The sequence below is a fragment of the Bos javanicus genome, chromosome 29 (genome assembly GCF_032452875.1).
Source record: "Bos javanicus breed banteng chromosome 29, ARS-OSU_banteng_1.0, whole genome shotgun sequence".
Classification (NCBI taxonomy): domain Eukaryota; kingdom Metazoa; phylum Chordata; class Mammalia; order Artiodactyla; family Bovidae; genus Bos; species Bos javanicus.
Genome location: NC_083896.1, coordinates 49,956,711 through 49,974,641, shown reverse-complemented (window position 1 = coordinate 49,974,641; position 17,931 = coordinate 49,956,711). Strand labels below are relative to the sequence as shown.

The 17,931-nt window shown below is 64.3% G+C and overlaps 1 protein-coding gene across 15 annotated transcripts; it reads left to right on the top strand.

Moving 5' to 3' along the window:
• The first annotated feature begins 837 nt into the window (after positions 1–837).
• Positions 838–16,538, top strand: TNNT3 (troponin T3, fast skeletal type). Of its 15 annotated transcripts, none has more exons than XM_061407403.1 (18): positions 838–946; positions 4,016–4,048; positions 4,159–4,172; positions 4,578–4,595; positions 5,692–5,709; positions 5,848–5,889; positions 6,868–6,888; positions 7,090–7,104; positions 8,614–8,646; positions 9,250–9,268; positions 11,784–11,829; positions 12,430–12,546; positions 12,664–12,741; positions 12,989–13,102; positions 13,180–13,289; positions 13,376–13,466; positions 14,358–14,398; positions 16,339–16,538. In XM_061407403.1, the coding sequence occupies exons 2-18, from the start codon at positions 4,032–4,034 to the stop codon at positions 16,391–16,393; spliced, it is 849 nt and encodes a 282-aa protein (XP_061263387.1). In that variant the 5' UTR covers positions 838–946; positions 4,016–4,031; the 3' UTR covers positions 16,394–16,538. The 15 variants fall into 15 exon arrangements, with proteins under 15 accessions (XP_061263387.1, XP_061263386.1, XP_061263388.1 ...); XM_061407402.1 differs by lacking the exon at positions 14,358–14,398 and adding an exon at positions 15,003–15,043 and having other exon boundaries at positions 839–946; XM_061407404.1 differs by lacking the exons at positions 4,578–4,595; positions 14,358–14,398 and adding an exon at positions 15,003–15,043 and having other exon boundaries at positions 839–946.
• Positions 16,539–17,931: the final 1,393 nt, after the last annotated feature.

Here is a 17,931-nt window from a genome sequence, read left to right as displayed (position 1 = left end):
CCAGAGGAGCATGTGGCCTCACTGGCCCACGAGGGACCGTGGGAGGCTGTGGGCACGACGTCTGCCGACTGGACGGTGCCGCCTGGAGTCGTGAGGAGAGAAACAGCGGGCTCCACGGGCGAGTGGTGTAGCCCGCCGTGGGCAGCACGCGGAGCCCAGCCTGTGGGCAGGAGACCCGCAGGATCTGGACCCCGAGGTGGGAGCTCCTGGGCCGACTGCAGAGATGTGGCCCCTGGCACCGGGAGGTGCCAGACCCCGTGCGTCAGACTCGGGCGAGCATCTCGCTCGCCTGCTGATGCTGTGTGTTCTCAGCGCGTCACCCAGGGGACCTGGTCTGGCCACTAAATGGGCTCCAACCCACTGGGGGCCTGGCCGAGGACTCAGGCCCTCCATTCCACGAGGGTGCGGAGACCTCAGGCCGGCCCCTCCGACGAGGAGGCTGGGTGGGCCCGGGGCCTGGCTGGACAGACAGCAGACCCCCTTCCTGAGAGGACCCCCTCTCTGGGCAACTCCTTGGAGGGAGGGGCAGCTGCCTGGGAAGTCAGGGCCCCAGCCCTGGGGACTCCAATCCAGCCAGGCCCAAGGAGAGTCCTTGGCTGCCTCCTCAGAGCCACCCAACACCTTCTTCACCCTCCTCAGCCCATCAAGAATGTGCCCGCTGTCGGGGGAGTAAAAATAGAAGCTGACACTTGGCGGGGGAGGAGGGCGCCCCCGACTCTTCCGACGCAGCCCCCTCCTTGGGCCTCCTCTGCTATTCCCATACTTGGTCGGGGGCCTTGGGGCACGGCCCTGTCCGCCCGCACGCGCCCGGCCACCGAGCCCGGCCAATGGGCTGCCAGGCAAGATCGAATGTCACTATAACTCGAGGGCGCGCGGCCGGCGGGCAGTGCCTGAGCCGGTCCTGTCCACAGCGAGCTCCTGCCCGTCTCTCCAGACCCAGCCGCAGGTCAGTAGAACCACGGGCAGCCCCGGGCCTGGGCCGGCCTGCTGTGTGCTGGCGGCCTGGGGTCCCCGGACACGGACACCACGCCTTCCAGCCTCTCCACTCTAAGCACAGCATCTCAGAGACACCAGGAAGCCACCCCGGGGTCTCGAGGGTCTGGGATGTGGGCACTGTGGGGTCACATTCACTGAACACTGGATGTAGAAGAAGCTGTTTTATACCCAAGCACAGGATCTGGGGAGGGCCAAGAGGGAGGAAGAAAGGGGACCCCTGGAAGGCCCAGGGGGCAGTCCCCAGGCAGACAGCTAGAGAGAGCTGAGGATGTGGGTTGAAGAGGCAAGAAAGGGGCTTTGTCCAGGCTTCAAGGCCACCCGCTGCGCTGGGGCCACTGCTGCCCAGTTGGCCTTGGCCAGCGTTTCCTCGGGGGCTCAGGCTCTCGGCCCAGCGGCCACTGCCCCCGACGCCGCCATCCGTAAAGACGAAGACGAGGGTGGGGCTTGTGTGATGCCCTGCAGAGCAGGTCTGTGCAAGTGGGCGGCTGGGACCCCTGCAGCCCGGGAGTCAGTGTCCAGTGGCCAAGGCCAGGAGTGGACAGGACGGGAGGAGCAGGGCAGCCGGCAGAGGGAGGAGCGGGCAGCCGGCATCTGTTCCGCCCGCCTGCCTCGGCCTGGGCAGAGAAGCACGTGCTCCCAGGAGCCCCGGCCCGAGCTCCCCAGCCCCGGCGCCCCCACCGCCTTTCCTGTGCCCCCTGGGGCTGGGGCCCAGCCATCCTCCTGACGTCATGGGACGGGGCGCCCTCGCTAGGCAGCAACCTTTCTGGTGCCCTCGACCATTCTGGGAGGAGATGGCTGGGGAGCCACAGCCACACGGGACCGCGGGGGCCCGGGGGTCATGGAAGAGGGTCAGGGTCCCACGGCGAGCGAGCGGCAGGGCCTCCTGGCTCCCCGCCCACCCCCACCCCCCCCCCCTTGTCACTTGGGAAGGAAGGAAGGAGGAGGGGTCCCCGAGGAGCAGTGACCTCAGAGGCTGTTTGCACAATGGCCCCTCTGAGGGCAGGACATGAAATGGACAGCTGGTTTCCTTCTCAGCTGTCGAAATGCCACCCTGCCCCCAAGCACACCCCACCCCGGGCCCCTCCCCAGCGGCAGGGGATGGGGGGTACGGAGGAGCCGCGGTGTCACCCCCAGGGCTTCACTGGGCAGAGCAGCAGGGGCCCCGAGGGCCCTCAGTTTCCCTGTTTGGAGGGTGGGCACCCTGCCTGGGGTGCAGGACGGAGTCCTCCGGCCCAGAAGACAAGAGGGCGCAGGGCCTGCAGGGGAGCTGACTGAGGGGTGGGCGGGCCAAGACCTGAGCCGGTGGATGTTCGCAGCCCCCCTCCCAACATCTTGGGTTTCTGGGCAGAGGTGTCTTGGCTAATCTGGGTGCCTATTTCTGGACGCCTCAGCTGCCACTGACTCCTTAAAAATAACCCACCCTGGACGCCAGCCATGACCACCCCTCTCAAGGCGGTGACAGGTGTCAGGCGCTGCCAGGGGGAGAGGTGGGCACAGCCAGGGCATGACGGCAGCCTGGGTGGGGCGGGGGCCCAGCACCCAGGGACAGGGCTCATGGAGGGCCGTGGGAGCAGTGTGCTGGAGGAAGCAGGAGGCTGTGACTTGAGGGGGCAGCAGAGCCCCAGGAAGGGAGAACAGGCTGGGAAAGCGCCGCTTGGCTTCCTGGAGGGGGTTAGCAGAGACCCATCCGCTGGTTAATTTTGCATGGAGCTTAAATTGCTTTGGGAAAATTAACATTCTTGACAGAGGCTTCGGAAAACTGTTCCCACCTTAGCAATGCGATGTAAATGCATTTTTCGATGATGAACTGGTGTTTTTCTTATACAAAGCTCCCGGGGGGACCAGAACTATTGTCTTCAAGTGGGCTGTAGCGTGTTGTCATGAACTCTGTTTTTCAAAACCCCGGGCCAACATTCTGATGCAGCTGCCCCGAGTGTTCCCAGGCCCTGGCTGCCTCAGGCCTGCACGGAGGCCAGCTCACGGAGAGATGGTCCCCGAGCGCGCTGGCCCAGAGCCGGCCGCACCTGGATGCACACAGCCAGGCCCGGGCAAGAGCTTCTTTGCAGACGTTGACAAATTCAAGAGCGTCTTTGGGGCCTGGGAAAGCAGGCTGAGAAGGAACGGGGTTGTTCGCTCAGTTCTCAGAAGGCATGTGGGCCTGACAGGGGCGCCAGGCTGGGGAGGGGTGGCTGCGTGGACATTCAGAAACAAACCAGACCCATCCCGGTGAGCTCAGGGCTCAGTCTGCTGGGGCAACAGGAGATGGGAGGGAATGGATGCCTAGTACTCTCTCGTGATTTTGAAAAGGGCTCTGCAGAGGGCCGTGAGGGAACCCAAGGAATCCCTGGGTGCCCCCATCAGAGGACGTAGCATCCTCATGGGAAACCGTGAGTGGGAGAAGGCAGCATGGCTCATTCCCGCGGAGTGGGCCTTGTAGGGACGGCAGGCGGGCAGGCCAGGGAAGGTCCACGTGGCCCATTCTGAGGAGCCAAGCTCTGCAATTCAGAGGCTGCCTGGGAGCCCCCTCCTCTCCCGCCCCACCATCTAGACCGAAGAGCAGAGACCGCCAAGAGGGAGGTTTTGAGCAACCTCAGCAGGGCCTCGCTGGGGCCCGGAGCTGCCAGGAAGGGCCCCCCGCCCCAGCCTGCTCAGCCGCGTGCTTTCTGGATGATCCTCCTTGGGGAACGCTGCAGAGAGCATGTCGGCCCAGCCACCACCTCCCAGCTCCCGCCCAGCTCCAGGATTCCAGGCAGCAGGCCGGAGCCAGGCCCGGAAGGGGGGCGGAGGGGGATCGGATCTGGGGCGAAGAGGGCTGGGGGCCTGGGGCCTCGGAGGAAGCAAGGCAGCCTGCCGAGGAGGCCCTGCGCGGGTGCAGCCCGCCCAGGCCAGGGAGCTGGCCCTCGACCCCTGTGCAAGGATGGCCCCCCACAGTTGGCTTGCTGAGCCCACCCCCACATTCCTGCATCTCGAGACCCAGGCAACTCCTCACTCACACCCTGTCTCCCCCTACCCCCTGCAGAAAGCACCCAGCCGCCATGTCGGACGAGGAAGTGTGAGTATCCGCCAGCTTCAAGACCCCCGGGCCTCGTGTGCTCAGAGGCCAGAGGAGACCCCCCCTCCCTGCAAAGAACTGACCCCTCACCACTCCCCTTCTCCCCACAGCGAGCACGTGGAGGGTAAGTGTGGACGCCAGACTCTCTCTGCATCGGCTCTAAACAGAAAGCCGAGGTGGGACGGGGCTCTCCACCTGCAGCCAGCGCCTGGCCCGGGGAGCCCCCCGGAAGCCGCGGGCATGTGGATGCCCCTCTGCAAGCAGGCCCCCACCCCTGCCCCTGCACCTCTTTTCAGAGGACAGATCCCCAGCCCATGGACACCCTGCCCCGTGACACCCTGCTTGCAGAGGGGAGACCGCGCTCCCACTGCAGGACCAGGCCTTCGAGGCTCAGAGCCCTGCCCACGAGCCTCTGCGTCTTCGCGGTCCTCCCCTGACAGGGGGTGAAGGGCAGGCTGGCCCCCGCCTCTGTCCAGGCTGGCCCCCCGCCCTCTAACCGCTTCCTCTCCTTTGTTCTACCCCCTTGCAGAAGAGTACGAGGAGGAAGGTAACAGAGGTGACCCCCAGGCGCCCTCGCACCCCAGGCCCCCGCCCAGCTCACCCATTAACCGTCCACCTCCGTGGTCATTAATCCCCACCTCCTGCACCCCTAACAGCCGCCTCTTCCCTCCATTGAGAGGCGGTCATTAATTGTTCATTAATACTCCTGCATTATTATGTATCACTTATACGTAATAATCTCACGGTAGCCCTGGTGTGTGAGGTTAGCTGGGATTTGGTCATGAAGACACTAACAGCAAGCCTGGTGTGCGCCCACCTGCCTCTCTCTCTGCCTCTCTGTGTCTCTCTGTCTCTCTGTCCCTGTCTCTCCCAGCTCTCCCCCTCTCCCTCCCTCTGGGAATGGGGACCCCAGGTGGGTCAGGAGGCCCCTCCCGGTGGGTCGAGCCCCTGCAGGCGGGGAGCCCAGCCCCGGGAAGAGTGTGCGGGGTGGTCCGCAGGCCCGATGGGCACCCCTGGGCCTTGCTCTGCCGCGGCCAGGCTCTCTTGAGCTCCATTGGGCCGGCTCTCCTGTGGGGTGTTCTGAGCGCTGGGTTTTGAAACTATTTTGAAAACACTTGGCTACCCTAACAACACGAGCAAAACTCTTCTTTTTTCTGCTGAAAAGGTGGAGAGACTTCTTTCTGAGAGGGAACCACAGTCCCGGGCGGTGCCCTCCCAGGGGAAGTCGATGGGTCGTGTGGGCAGGTCCCCCAAGTGGGCTTCTCCAATGCCTGCCTCTGCCGCCCGCCGCCGGGCCCCCTGAGGATGCCAGCCCACACCCGTCTGGGTTTTCCCCTAACACCTGTCCCCACCTCTGAGACCTTCAGGGTCTGTTACTTAGCGAAACCCTCCGGAGTACAGACACCTCACTCCAGCACCCGCTCCCCAAGGAAAGGGGAGGGCGGGACCCCCAGGACCCGGAGCAGGCTGCGCTGCAGAGGCCCTGCGGGCCTGCGATGTCTGCCAGCCTCTCTGGTGCCTGGAGCGCCCACTGCCCGCGATCCCCCTCCCTGGGGCTCCTCCCTTCCCGGCCGCCCCGTGCTTGGCCCCTAACGACTGTCTCATTCCTCTCTCCCTTCTGCTCCCTTTGGTTCCCACTGCAGAAGAGGCCCAGGAGGAAGGTAAGTGGGGTCCAAGACCCCGGCCCCCAGCCACCCGCCAACCTTCTGTCCCGTGACTCCGCGTGCCCCACCCTCTAAGGGCGTGCAGTGCGCTGCCGGCCTAACCTCTCCTCTCTCCTTCCACCCCTGCACACCCAGCGCCCCCCCCGCCTGCAGAAGTCCCTGAGGTCCACGAGGAAGGTACGTGGACGCAGGACTTCTGGGCCCCATGTGGGGCCCGGGGCTGGCTGTGGCACAGCAGGCCGGGGAGGGGGCGGTGAGGTGCCAGCCAGCCAAGGGGCCCCCACATGTGGCCCCCACGTAACCCACTAACCACGGCCAATGCTTGACCAGAGTGGGCCGGCCCCCCGAAGGGCCAGCACTGACCCCCCGACATGGGCCCAGGCGCCCCCTAGCCCAGGAAGGGTGGGTCAGTGAGGAGACCGCTGGACCAAATGAGACCTAGCTGTCCTGGGGGCATCCCTGAGGCCTGCCTCCTGCCCCAAGCTGGGTACCTGAGAGTCCTCGGCACCTGACCCCTCCACGGGGGTCTCGGGGCAGCCCAGGGCGATGGTGGAAAAGCCCCTGCAGTCTGTGCCCCCAGCCAGGCAGCAGTGCCCTGCACGGGCCCCCTCTAGCCTGCCCCAGGGAGCTCCCTCCCGGGTCAGGGGCGGGACTGGGGAGTGGGAGGGTTGGGAACCCTGGGGTTGGCACAGCAGACAGGGCAGCTGAGAGCTGGTACCCAACACTCAGGCTCCTCCGTGGGCACAGAGAGAAAAGGCAACGGGTGCCCCGGCCTTGGGCCGGTAGGAAGCTTCCCTTCCAGGCCCTGGGGGACCACCCTCCAGGCCACAGCCCTGCGCCCATGGAAGTCCTCGGGGGCCTGAAGGAGGTGGGAAGTGGCACGGGGCGGGGTGGCCAAGCGAGGCAGGACCCCAGTGGCCCCTCAAGCAACAGGCGTGCCCTGAGATAAGCGAAGCCCGGGGGCAGGCAGGGACAGGACGGGGGGCGCTGCCCCGGCCAACATTGACCTTGTCTCGCTCACTCCCCGCACGCTCCCCACCCCTGGGCCTCGGCCACTGACCCTCCCGTGGCGACCGGCTGTTTCCATTAACCCGGGATCCTTTCTCCTTTGACCTCTGACCCACGCGTTGCCTCTTGTTCCATGGCCCTCCTTAGTCCATGAAGTTCATGAACCAGGTATGTGCCATGACTTCAGTCCCGTGTGGGTGCGTGTGCACACGGGGTGTGTGTGGGTGTGAGCCGCAGCCTGGCCGACAAGGAACAAGAGGGGCCACATAACCCACTCACCTGCTTGCCCACCGCCCGCCCTCAGCCTCTGCCTGAGGTTCACAGTGGTTCTCTCTCCCCCGCCCCACCCCCCCGGTGCTGCTTCTACAGAGGAAGTCCAAGAAGGTACGCTCGCTCCCCATCCCCTGCTGAGGCCTGAGCACCCCTGCGCCTGCCTGACCCTCCCCGCTGCCGTCCGGAGGGCTGGGGCCTGGTGGGACGCTTAGGCCAGGGATGGGGAGGGTGGCTGACAGAGGGTGTCAGACGGCTGACAGGCAGCGAGCGTTCAGGGCTGAGGGGGTGAGGCTCCGCCCGGGGTCACCGCAGGAAGGTGGGGTGGCCAGGCCCGAAGGGCCTGACAGAGGGGTGCTGGGAGGATGGTACTGGGGTCCATTGGGACCCCCTGGACCCACCAGGCTAGGTGGAGAAGGGCAGAGGGGGAGAGGCAGGGCCCCAGACAGCAAGGAAGGCAGAGCGGAGAAGTCGTGGCGAGGAGGGAACGGTGGGAAGGAAAGTGGGGTGAAGCAGAAAGTCAGGCTGAGGCTGAGGTGGGGGCCCACGGGCCTGGAAGCGCCGGGGCCCCCTGGGTGGAGCCATCGGGGCCCAAGTCAGAGCCCCCCGCCTTCACATGGCCCTCGCGGGGCTGCAGAGGGCCTCCTCACGGGGCCTGCACCCAGAGCACAGGCTCCAAACTGTCTCCCCTCCAGGGGCCTTGGGGGGACCCCCTGCAAGACAAGGGGCCGGCGGGGCCCGAGGGCCGGGAGGCCACCAGGCCACCCTGGAACCAGGCCTGGGGCTGACAGACCAACAGACAGGCAGGCTGGGGATGCCAGCTCGCGTCCTGCTTGCCCGCCGGCCGGGAGCTTTGCCGCCTGGCGCTTTGCCGCCCCCGCTCCTCGCCCCCCTCCCAGTCCCCCACCAGGTGCCGGGGGGTGGGGGGCATTGACGCCAGGCCCACCTGGAAGCCAAGCAGCCCCAGTAGGCGCAGGAGGCTGTGCAAGTGCAGGCCGGTTGCTAAGCAACCTAGGGATCCGCGCGCTTAGGAAGGGGATGCAAGGGAGACCCTGACCACAGCCCACCCGCCCTGGCCAGGCCTCCAAGACGGGGCACCGGCAGCTCAACGTGGACCGCCCTGTCCTCGCCACCAAAGGCCCAGGAGCAGGGGCGGGTGCCTGGCCCGCAGGGCCGAGCTGATCCAGGCTCCTGCGCCCCTCGGGGCTGAGCCTCAGCGCTCTCGTCCCCTCGGCTTGGGACCTCAACTAGCCAGGCTTCCGCAGGTCTGAGGCCCCAGTCTTGACCAGCATCAGGGTCGAGGTGTGTCATAGCTTTTCTTCCAGGGAGGCCACCCCCAGTGGAAAGGCTTAAGGAAGCCCGCAGCCAGCACCCACGGGCCCCCAGCGGCCCCTCCAGCTACCGCTGGCCTTCTGGGGCTGGGGGTCTCCCGGGCATCCTGGCCCCGCAGTTAGCTCTCGCAGACCCTCCCAGACAGAAGCCCTGCAGCCCTCAGCGGGCTCACCGACGGGGCCCAGGTCAGCATCCACCCAGGGGAAGCGGGTCCGGGCGTGCCCGGCTGCCCGCCCCCAGCCCGCGCCCGCGCCCCGCCGCTTTTTCTTGCATGTGCGCTTCCGCCCGAAGACGCGGAGCAGGAGGACTGGGAGGACCAGGCAGGTAAGGCCAGGCCCCTGGCCGCACGCGGTGCCCGCGTGGAGTCTGGACAGACCCTGGCAGAGAGGCCCGCCCGCCCGCCCGGGGTCTGTCTCGAGGGCTCTCCGTGCCTCTGCTCGGCCGCCTGCCCACCCGCCCGTCCTGCTCGTCTGACGCCGGGGCCTCCAAGGGCCAGGCCTTGCTGCTTCGAGCTGCGTCTGCCACGGGACTTAGCTCTGTAATGTCCTGAGCTTCCGCCCCACACTGACACTCGGGGGTCAGCAGGGGCCCAGCGGGCACGTCAGGAGGCGGGCAGGAAGGCGCTTCCTCCACCCGGCCCCCAACCTCAGTCTTGTCTCTGCCCCGAGGGTGTGGCACCCCGGGACCCCGTCTCTCCTCTCCACTTGCCCTGCCCTGGGCCCTGCACCCACTCTCCTCCTCAGAGCCCACAGGGGCTCCCGCGTATGGGCCCTGGGGGGGCAAGTCCCCAGCCCCTGGCGGGCAGGGAGGGCAGGTTCACTGTAGGGGGCCCCGGTCAGGCGCGCGGGGACCTGTGGGCTGAGCGAGCTGCCCTCTCACCTGGTCTCTCGGTCTCCTCTCTCCCCCTGACGCCACCCTGCTGACCAGAGGAGAAGCCGAGACCCAGGTGAGTGCAGGGCTGGGCCGGGCGAGGGGGGCCTGTGAGGCCTGGCACTCGGACGGGGCCCGGTCCCGCGAGAGAGGCCGTGAAGCTCGTTATGCCCTGGGGACCCAAACCCTCGAGGGGCCACAGCCACTCGTTTGCTCCTAAATTCGGGGTCCTGGATTCAGGGTGAGGCTCGCCCAGGGAACGGGGTCTCAGGGCAGCTGGTGCACTCCTCCGGGGCAGGCTTCACCCTGGGGACGGTAGGGATGGACTCTGGAGGTCCAGTCCATGCCCAGACCATGCAGACTAGAAAGGATGGCTTCCTGCAGGAGGAGGCCCTGGGCGAAGGAAGAGAGGGGGCAGGAAGTCGGGGGAGTTGGGCACAGAGAGGGAGGCCCCGTGGAGCCCCTGTGGCCCTTTCCGGTGCCCAGCCTCCTGGCCACACTGCCCCCCGCATCTCCCGGGGCCCTCGATGTGAGCAGTGGGGTGCTGGCAGGGAGGCTCTCGGCCTTGAAACCCGCCTGGGAACAAAGCCTTGACCGGAGCCCCAATCCTCCCCTTCGTGGGGACCTTGAGCCCCCGGGGGAAGCTTCGACCTCGTTCAAAGAGGCTTTCTCTCGCTCATTTGTCTCGCGTGCTAGTGGTTCAGAGGTTTCTTGTTTTAATCTGGCGTTCCTGATTTTCTGTTTCTGATAAGTACATGTGAGCCCACGGCCCTCTGTACGTGCTTCACCCCCCGTCCTCGGGGGACACGCGCCTCCCCTGCTCTGCAGGGGAAGGCGTGTCAGCGCCTCTGAGCGCAGGCCAAGTGCTCGCTCCCACTTAGGGGAGCCCTGCGGACTCTCCACAGAGGACTGGAAATATGTGAATGTGTAGCCAGCCCATTTCCATCCGTTACACTTTATTTTTCAGCAATTTTAAAGAAAGCTGCCGGGTCACAAGATATTTTCTAGTTTTAAAAAAATGTTTGTGTTTTCATTATGAAAATAAAACACCTCATTAAGGAAAATTTGGAAAATACGTAAAAGTCCAGTGAAAAAAAAAATCATCTATAACTCTCCTACCCCGCCAGCCAGACTGCGGAAAAGAGGAGAAAGAAATAAAAAGGCTTATTTCTTCCTACTCTTTTTCCATGCATAGGACTCGGAAAAAAGGATTGAAACTCTGAGCTGTTTTTCAAACATCGTCTTGTCTATACAGACTTGAATTCTGCTTTTCTAAAATACAGCGCTGTTCCTAAGTATTTTTCCATGTTTTTACATAGTCTTCTTAAATATTTTGAATGGCCACATAATATTCCATCAATTGGACAAACCATAATTTTCCTAACCATTCCTCTATTGCAGGATATTAAGGCTTTCCCCAATATTTTACTATCATAAATAACGCTGGGTGGAAAGCATTTTCTGTCTTTCGGGTTATTTCCCTAGGCCGCATTCCCAGAATGGAATTACTGGGTCAAAGAGTAGGAACGTTCTTAAGGCTTTTGATGTCCTCTGCCAAAAGGCTTCCACGAGGGCGGCCAGCGCGGTCTCCACACCGCATGCCCGGGCCCGCGACGTGCCTGCACACGGAGCCTCTGACGGGTGGATGAGAAACGGCCTCTCTGGCTTGTTTTCGTTCACATTCCTTTGATGGCTCGGGAGCCTCTCCCACGTGTGTTGACTGGTGGTCTTTCTTCTCGGGGAGCTGCTAGCGTTCACCCTCTGCCCATTTATCTAACGGCGGGGGCGTCTCTATGTTTTCTTAATCATCGGTTTGCATAAGGATATAAGTCTTCTCTGTATTTGCTGAAAATATTTTTCTAGTCTGGTTTTCCCCCCCTTCCACGCTGTGCCTTTTTCCATAAGTTTTTCATTTGTATGGACTCCTCTGGCCATCTTTGCCTGAGTGGGACCTTGTGAGCTCAGAAAATCGCTTCCCTCGCCAGCATGCCGATCCACGTTCAGTCCCACTCTCTTCTTTTTTGAAGAAGCTCTTGTTTCTCTTGTGGATTTAACTCTTTGCTCAGTCTGAGATGTATGGGGGGAGAGGGAGGGCCATGGCCGTCCCGGCCGGAGGGATTCAAGAGGGATCTCATTTCTCCTCCGCATGGTGTGCGTTCTGCCCAGCACTCCCTCCTCTGGGTCCCCAGAAAGAGAGGTCAAAGAGTGACCAGAGAAACGCAAAGGGTCAGCCGAGATGGCCGTTCCTGACCGCAGAGGCCAAAGACCCGGGAACGGTCTATGGTGGCCGCCTTGCCTTCTTTTGTTTGAGAAAGAGAGCAAGGGTGAGCAGGGCTGAAACAGCCCTTGAGAGGCCCAGGAGTGGGCAAGACAGAAGGACACCAAGAGGCTGTAAACTTCTAGAAGGGTCAAGCCACTCTGGGGACTGTGGGCTATATATTTGATAAGAACAAGATCAGGCCATATGCCCTCAACTGGGTGCCAGGATGAAGGGCAGGAGGGCCAGCCTGGGGCCAGGCCAGGTTGGGTCTAGTCAACCATCATGGTGGGGACCTGCTCACTGTACTCATGAGACCCTCTCTCTTCTTCAGACTCACTGCTCCTAAGATCCCGGAAGGGGAGAAAGTCGACTTCGATGTAAGTTTACGGGACCCAGGTTTACACAGTCTCCCCAGAACCCCAGCCTTCAGCTCCAGGCTAAGCCTGAGAAGGTCACATCCTCTAGAGCAGCCAGAACTGGGGCTTCCTAGTTCCACGCAATCCTGCTGTGATTCATTCCCGGATCAGAGGGAACTCGTCTGGGAATAACACCTTTCTTCCTTCCTCCCCACTCATCCATCTCCCCATGTCCCCATCTCTCCCCATCCATCCAACCACCCACCCAACTATCCATCATCGATCTGTGCCTCCTCCCATCTGTCCATCCACTCATCCATCCACTCCCATCTACTCGCTCATCATCCCCCACTCACTGTTACACCCATTCACCCACCCCTCCATCTATGTATCCATCAGACTGCCTCGTTCCCCAATTTCCTCTCTGTCCAACCCACCCAGGCATCTCTGGGCTTAACAATGAGGCCAAGTCAGAGGTAGTCCATAGGGGTGCTCACTGACCTCAGGGCTCTGCATGGCCTGGACTCAGCCACAAGGAGGGGCACCACTCGACCCCGTGGCTGAGGGAGCGGGCAGCCCAAAGTTCGAGAGGAGGGCGGGTGTGATGGGCCGTCCCCACAGGACATCCAGAAGAAGCGCCAGAACAAAGACCTCATGGAGCTCCAGGCTCTCATCGACAGCCACTTTGAGGCTCGGAAGAAGGAGGAGGAGGAGCTGGTTGCCCTCAAGGAGAGAATCGTGAGTCCAGTCCTGCGGAGTCCAGTCCTGTGCCCTGGGCGGAGGGCAGGCTGGTGGATGTGGCCGGGGGTCCAGGGGAGGGCCAGGCCAGGCTGACCCGCTCCCCTCCGGCCTCAGGAGAAACGCCGAGCAGAGAGAGCCGAGCAGCAGAGGATCCGGGCGGAGAAGGAGCGGGAACGCCAGAACAGACTGGCGGTGAGGCAGCCCCCCGCCCAGCCTGGCCCCCTGCCCGGCCCCCAGGCTCCCGGGCCTCCCCATTTCTGACATTCCCCTCGACACTGGCCTAGGAACCCAGACCATCAGCCAAGTTCCCCCCGCCCCGCAGAACCCCTGTGAGAGGGCAGACCCAACAGGGACCGGGACCTTCCAGAAGGTTCCCAGCCCAAGCAGGTCCTCGACCGCTGCGCTGAGGTCTTGGTTGGGGGTGGGGGTGTCCCCGCAGGAGGAGAAGGCCCGGCGGGAGGAGGAAGACGCCAAGAGGAGGGCTGAGGACGACCTGAAGAAGAAGAAGGCCCTGTCCTCCATGGGCGCCAACTACAGCAGCTACCTGGCCAAGGTGAGCACGGGCGCGGGGCCACGCTGCCCACCGCGGCCCGGGGCCGGCTCGACGCGCCCCCTTCCGCGTCCCCGCAGGCAGACCAGAAGAGAGGCAAGAAGCAGACGGCCCGGGAGATGAAGAAGAAGGTCCTGGCCGAGCGGAGGAAGCCCCTCAACATCGACCACCTCAGCGAGGACAAGCTCAGGTGAGGGTCCACCGGGGCAGGGGGTGGCGCCCAGACCCTCCTGCCGGGGCTGACCCGCCAGCCCCTCACCCACGGCTGCCCCCCAGGGACAAGGCCAAGGAGCTCTGGGACACCCTGTACCAGCTGGAGACCGACAAGTTCGAGTACGGGGAGAAGCTGAAGCGCCAGAAATACGACGTGAGTGTGGTGTCCTTGGCCTCACCCGCTGGTGGGCACCGAGTCCCCGGACCCCGACCGAGGCCTCTGCCCTGCGGGGGGCCCTGCCCAGGCTGGCCTCACGTCAGCACGGCGCTCAGGGCCAGCGGGGGGTGCGGTGGGGCAGAGTGCCCTTGTTTCGGGGCAGGGGTCTGGAGACCTGATGTCCTGAGCCCACCAGGGGGGCACTGAGTTCCTCTGGGGAGGGGGTTCTGCCTCACCCAGCCTCCTCTGCAAACCCAAGTTCCAGCCAGGCCAGCCCTGGGGACTCAGAGCTGGGGAGCAGGCCTGGCCGGTGCCTCCTCCACCCTGGGCTCACAGCTCAGGTCGGCAACCCTGGGTAGACAACTGCCTTGGAGTCAGCACAGGCCGGGGGTGGGGCTGGGTATGGACCCTGATGATAGACCTGCGACAGACCCTTCCCTCCAGCCTCCGGTGTCCCCTGAGGAGGACCGTCCACTCTCAGGGCCCCTCTCCCACTGGCCCCTGAGACAGGGGGTGTGGGTGACCAGTGTTGACAGCTGGAGGAGTTCTGTCTCCTTCTCAGGAGCCTGGGGTCTTTGGGTGGGTTGCCTGGTCCTCCTGCACTTCAATTTCCCCACCTCCCTCTGGGGAAAGACCCTCCCCCAGGGGACCAGGTGAGGGGCACCACTCTCTGTGCCAGTGCTCCCAGCTGGCTCTGGAAATGGGCTTCAGAGGGTCCAGACTGGCCGCACTCGTGCTGAGCCAGGAGAGCAGGCCCTGACACAGTGTGCACAGTGGTCCCTGGGAGCTTGGAGAGCCTCGAGGGCCTCGGACCAGGCTGGCCCCGACACACAGGGTACCGAAGCCTTGGCCACCCACCCCGCCCCCTAACCATCTCGGTCTTTCTAGATCATGAACGTCCGGGCCAGAGTGGAGATGCTGGCCAAGTTGTAAGTCGCCGGGGTCCCCCCGGACCAGGCTCTAGTGTTCATGCACGGCGGGCCTTGCGCATGGCGGAAACCTGGGTCGTTGAGGGTGTCGGCGGCAGCGGGCACGGAGACCCTGGAGGACGTCCCTGGGTCCTCCCGCCCGCCTCCTCCCCCTTGCCTGCCACCTGGGGGCTTCCGAGGCTGACCCGCTGCCCTTCGTCGGCAGCAGAGGCTGGCCCTTGCCTCCTGAGCCTCCCCCGGGCGGTCAGCAGGAGGGAGCAGCTGGGCCAGGGAGTGAGATGGCCACGGGGCTCTGAGCTCCAGCGGCCAGGCGGGGGCTGTACTTGCGAGCCCACCTCCGACCCGTGCCCCTGCCCCACATCCCACAGAGGTGGGCAGGTAAGTGGCCAGCTCTGGCGCTGTGCTGTGTCATGGCCCAGGTGTCCAGCTCAGTCCACCAAGAGTAAGTCAGAGACACAAGTCTAAGCTCCTCCAGACCAAAGGAGCCAGGACACAGTAAGAGCACTGAGGCCTTCCAGGGCCGCCGAGGGGCCTGCGGGCAGGAGGCCATCATGCAGCCTGGCCCTGTGCAGATGTACAGGTAAGTCCCCTGTGTTGTTTGCAGATCACCAACCTCAGGAGCCGCATCGACCAGGCCCAGAAGCAGTGAGTAGCCCTGCCCGCCCCATGCTCTGCACCAGGCACGCAGCCTCACGGGGTCGGCTGCCACTGCCCCCAGGGGCCCGGAGATGTTAGCCTGTGCTGGTGGCAGGCGGCCCTCAGCAGAGCAGTAACAGGACTAACCAGCCGGTCCCTTGGGCCAGCATGTTGGGCCCTGTACCCCGGACCTGCAGCCTCCTGTCTCCCCCATCCCCAGGGTGACCTGCGCAGGGACTCAGCAGCCCCTGCACAGCCTGGCGTGAGACCCCTGGTCTGGGGTTGATGAGCCTGCTGGGTCCATGGGACCCTTTGCAGCAGCTGTCAGGAAGGGCTGGAGAGCGTGGGCCCAGGTGCCGCCTGCTGGGGTTCAGTGCCCGAGACTGGAGGCTGAGCTGGGGCCACCCCAAGGGCTGCAGAGAGGGCTGGCAAAAGCGCACGCCCTCCGCCCCGGGCTCTGTGGTGTGAGGCCGGGGTTCTTACGGGTCACTTGGCTAGGTGTCTGTGTGTGCATGAGCGTGCAAGTGTGTGCATGTGTGTGGTCCAAAGGGCTCTCAGGCTGGCTTCCGCTGAGGGACCCGGGCTGTGAGCAGGGTCCTCAGAGCCAGGCTTCCCGCTGAAGCCTTGGGAGCCGCAGGGCCCATTCCAGCCTGAAGCTGCCCATGAAGAGCGCGGATGACCGCCCCCTGGCGGCCTGGCTCCCCGCCAGCTCCTGGCTGCCTGCTGCGCACAGGGCTCAGACAGATGGGGTGGGCTCCTGAGGACCCCCGTCGCCCGAGGTCCTGTTCTCACTGGTGACCGAGGGGCTGAGATTCTAGAACAAGACGGAGGCCTCCCAGGTCCCGAGTCTGTCAGGCTGGACTGCTGGCCTGGAGTGAGGAACCGGAGCCGCCCGCTGCCCCTGCCCATCCTGGCCGGGGGGTGGGGGGCCCGGCTCTTTTCAGGCCAGAGTTACGGGGAGAAAGGCGGCCACCAGCAGGGACAGCTGCCCGGGCAGGCTCGGGTCGGCCTGACATGAGGCCCCGTGCCCTGAGTCCCTCAGGTGGGGAAGGGAGGGAGAGGGGCCCAGCTCTTGCCAGCACCCCCTTAACCTCACTAATGCCCCCGGTACAAAGTCACCCAGGCCCGCGTGGGCAGGCACAGGTGAGTCACTGTGGCTGGACCAGGGCTGGGGATGCCGCTGGGCTGCTAGGGCTGGGCTGGGCCGAGCTGCCAGGGTCTGGGGTCTGCTGGGGGCTGGGGAAGGGGTCGGCTAGGGTCCCAGACTCCCTCATGCTCAAGACCAACTTGCTTCCCATTTACAGCAGCAAGAAGGCCGGGACCGCGCCCAAGGGCAAAGTCGGCGGGCGCTGGAAGTAGAGCGGCCAAGGAGGTTCCCAGAGGCAGAGGCCCTCAGCCCGGGGGTCCACGCAGCGGCGCCCGGCCCCCAGGGGCTCCCCGCGTCCCTGTCCTCACTGCGTCCATGCTCTGGGGCCTGCGAATAAAGCGAGCAGGCTCCCCTCCACTGCGTGTGCGCTGGCTCATCAGTGGGGCCTGCGGGTGGGCAGGGCGTCGTGGGGGCTGCTCTGCAGCTTGGGGACCCAAGGGATCCAGGTGCTGACCTAGGGGTTGGCCCAGGAGACCCCCGGCGGTGGTCTTCTACGCCCCAGAGAGCCCCAGGTGCCCAGGGGCTCTGCCAGCAGCTTCCGCTTGTGTCAGCAGACCATCGCCCTGTCCCCACCCCGCGTGCGAGCCCACTCTGCTGGCCCCCAGCCCCCCCGGGTCTGCTCTGAAGCCAGTGTGGGGCAACAGAGCTTGGCTTTTGCAGAGCATCCAGAAGGCAGGCCTGGGGCACGAACGTCCCCCAGAAACAGGGCAGAAGGGAGCCTGGAGCAGGGGATGTGCACACGGCCCCAGGGAGGGGGGAGAGCACATCTCAGGGAGAAGTCGTGGCAACACAGACCGTTCTTTCTATATTATACGAGAACAGAGTGCTCCCTGTGTAATAAGTCTGAAAGGCCTGACCAAGTAGAATTACGGAAAATATAAATCACAAAAATTGGATCAAGACACAGAGCCTTGCTCAGCCAAGTATTCACGGAGGAAGCTGCCGAGCCCGGATGGCCCCCTGGGAGGGCTCTGCGGAGTGGAGGGAAGTGGGGAGCATCCCGGCTCAGGCTGCTGCGGGGCGCCAGGCCCCCGACAATGAGCTCGCCCACCCGGATGGTACGTGCCCATACACAGCGTGCACCCCAACACACACACACACGTCCACAGACCCTTGGGCACCCCACCCCCGCACGACAGGGCTACGTGCAGTTGATGTGAATACTCTGCGCCCGGCCACTGCGCCCTCCTGCAGCGGGGGACTCGAGGGTGAGCAGCACCTCCATGTAACAAACAGCGAGGTCCCCCGAGCCCAGCACTGTCCCTCCACGTCGCACAGGAACGACGGGACGAGAGCTGCCCTGGGGGGAGGCAGGCAGCACACGGGGGCGGGGGGTTCAGCTCACGGAATCGCGTAGGTTCAGAACAACGTGAGCTGAGTCACAGATGGTGGGAACACTGGGGAGGAAGAAGTCGGGGACGGGAGCAGGAGAGTTTCAAGCACATCTAGGGGTCAGGGAGTCAGGAAGATGGAAGGCGTGGGGGTGGGTGTGAGAGCTCCGAACAGAAGAATTAGGCCCGACTGAAGGACGCCGACCGGCCACCGTCCCTCTGAAGGAGAGTGTGCGTGGGAAACATGGCAGGAGCAGGCTATAGACGGGGCTTTGCAGCAGCTTCAGGCTCTAACGGATGTCTCAGCGAACAGTCAGCCCTCTGCAGCCAGTCAGAACCGATGGCTGGCAGCTTATGAGCGTAGGTTTAGAAATGCAAAAATGCACTCTGAATAGTTGATGGATCCCAGAGGAGATGGG

Excerpts from the sequence above, each read along its gene's own strand:
- TNNT3 (XM_061407403.1), top strand. Across the intron at positions 11,830-12,429 it reads GGGAGAAAGTCGACTTCGAT|GACATCCAGAAGAAGCGCCA; the intron begins GTAAGTTTACGG and ends CCGTCCCCACAG. Across the intron at positions 13,290-13,375 it reads CTCAGCGAGGACAAGCTCAG|GGACAAGGCCAAGGAGCTCT; the intron begins GTGAGGGTCCAC and ends GCTGCCCCCCAG.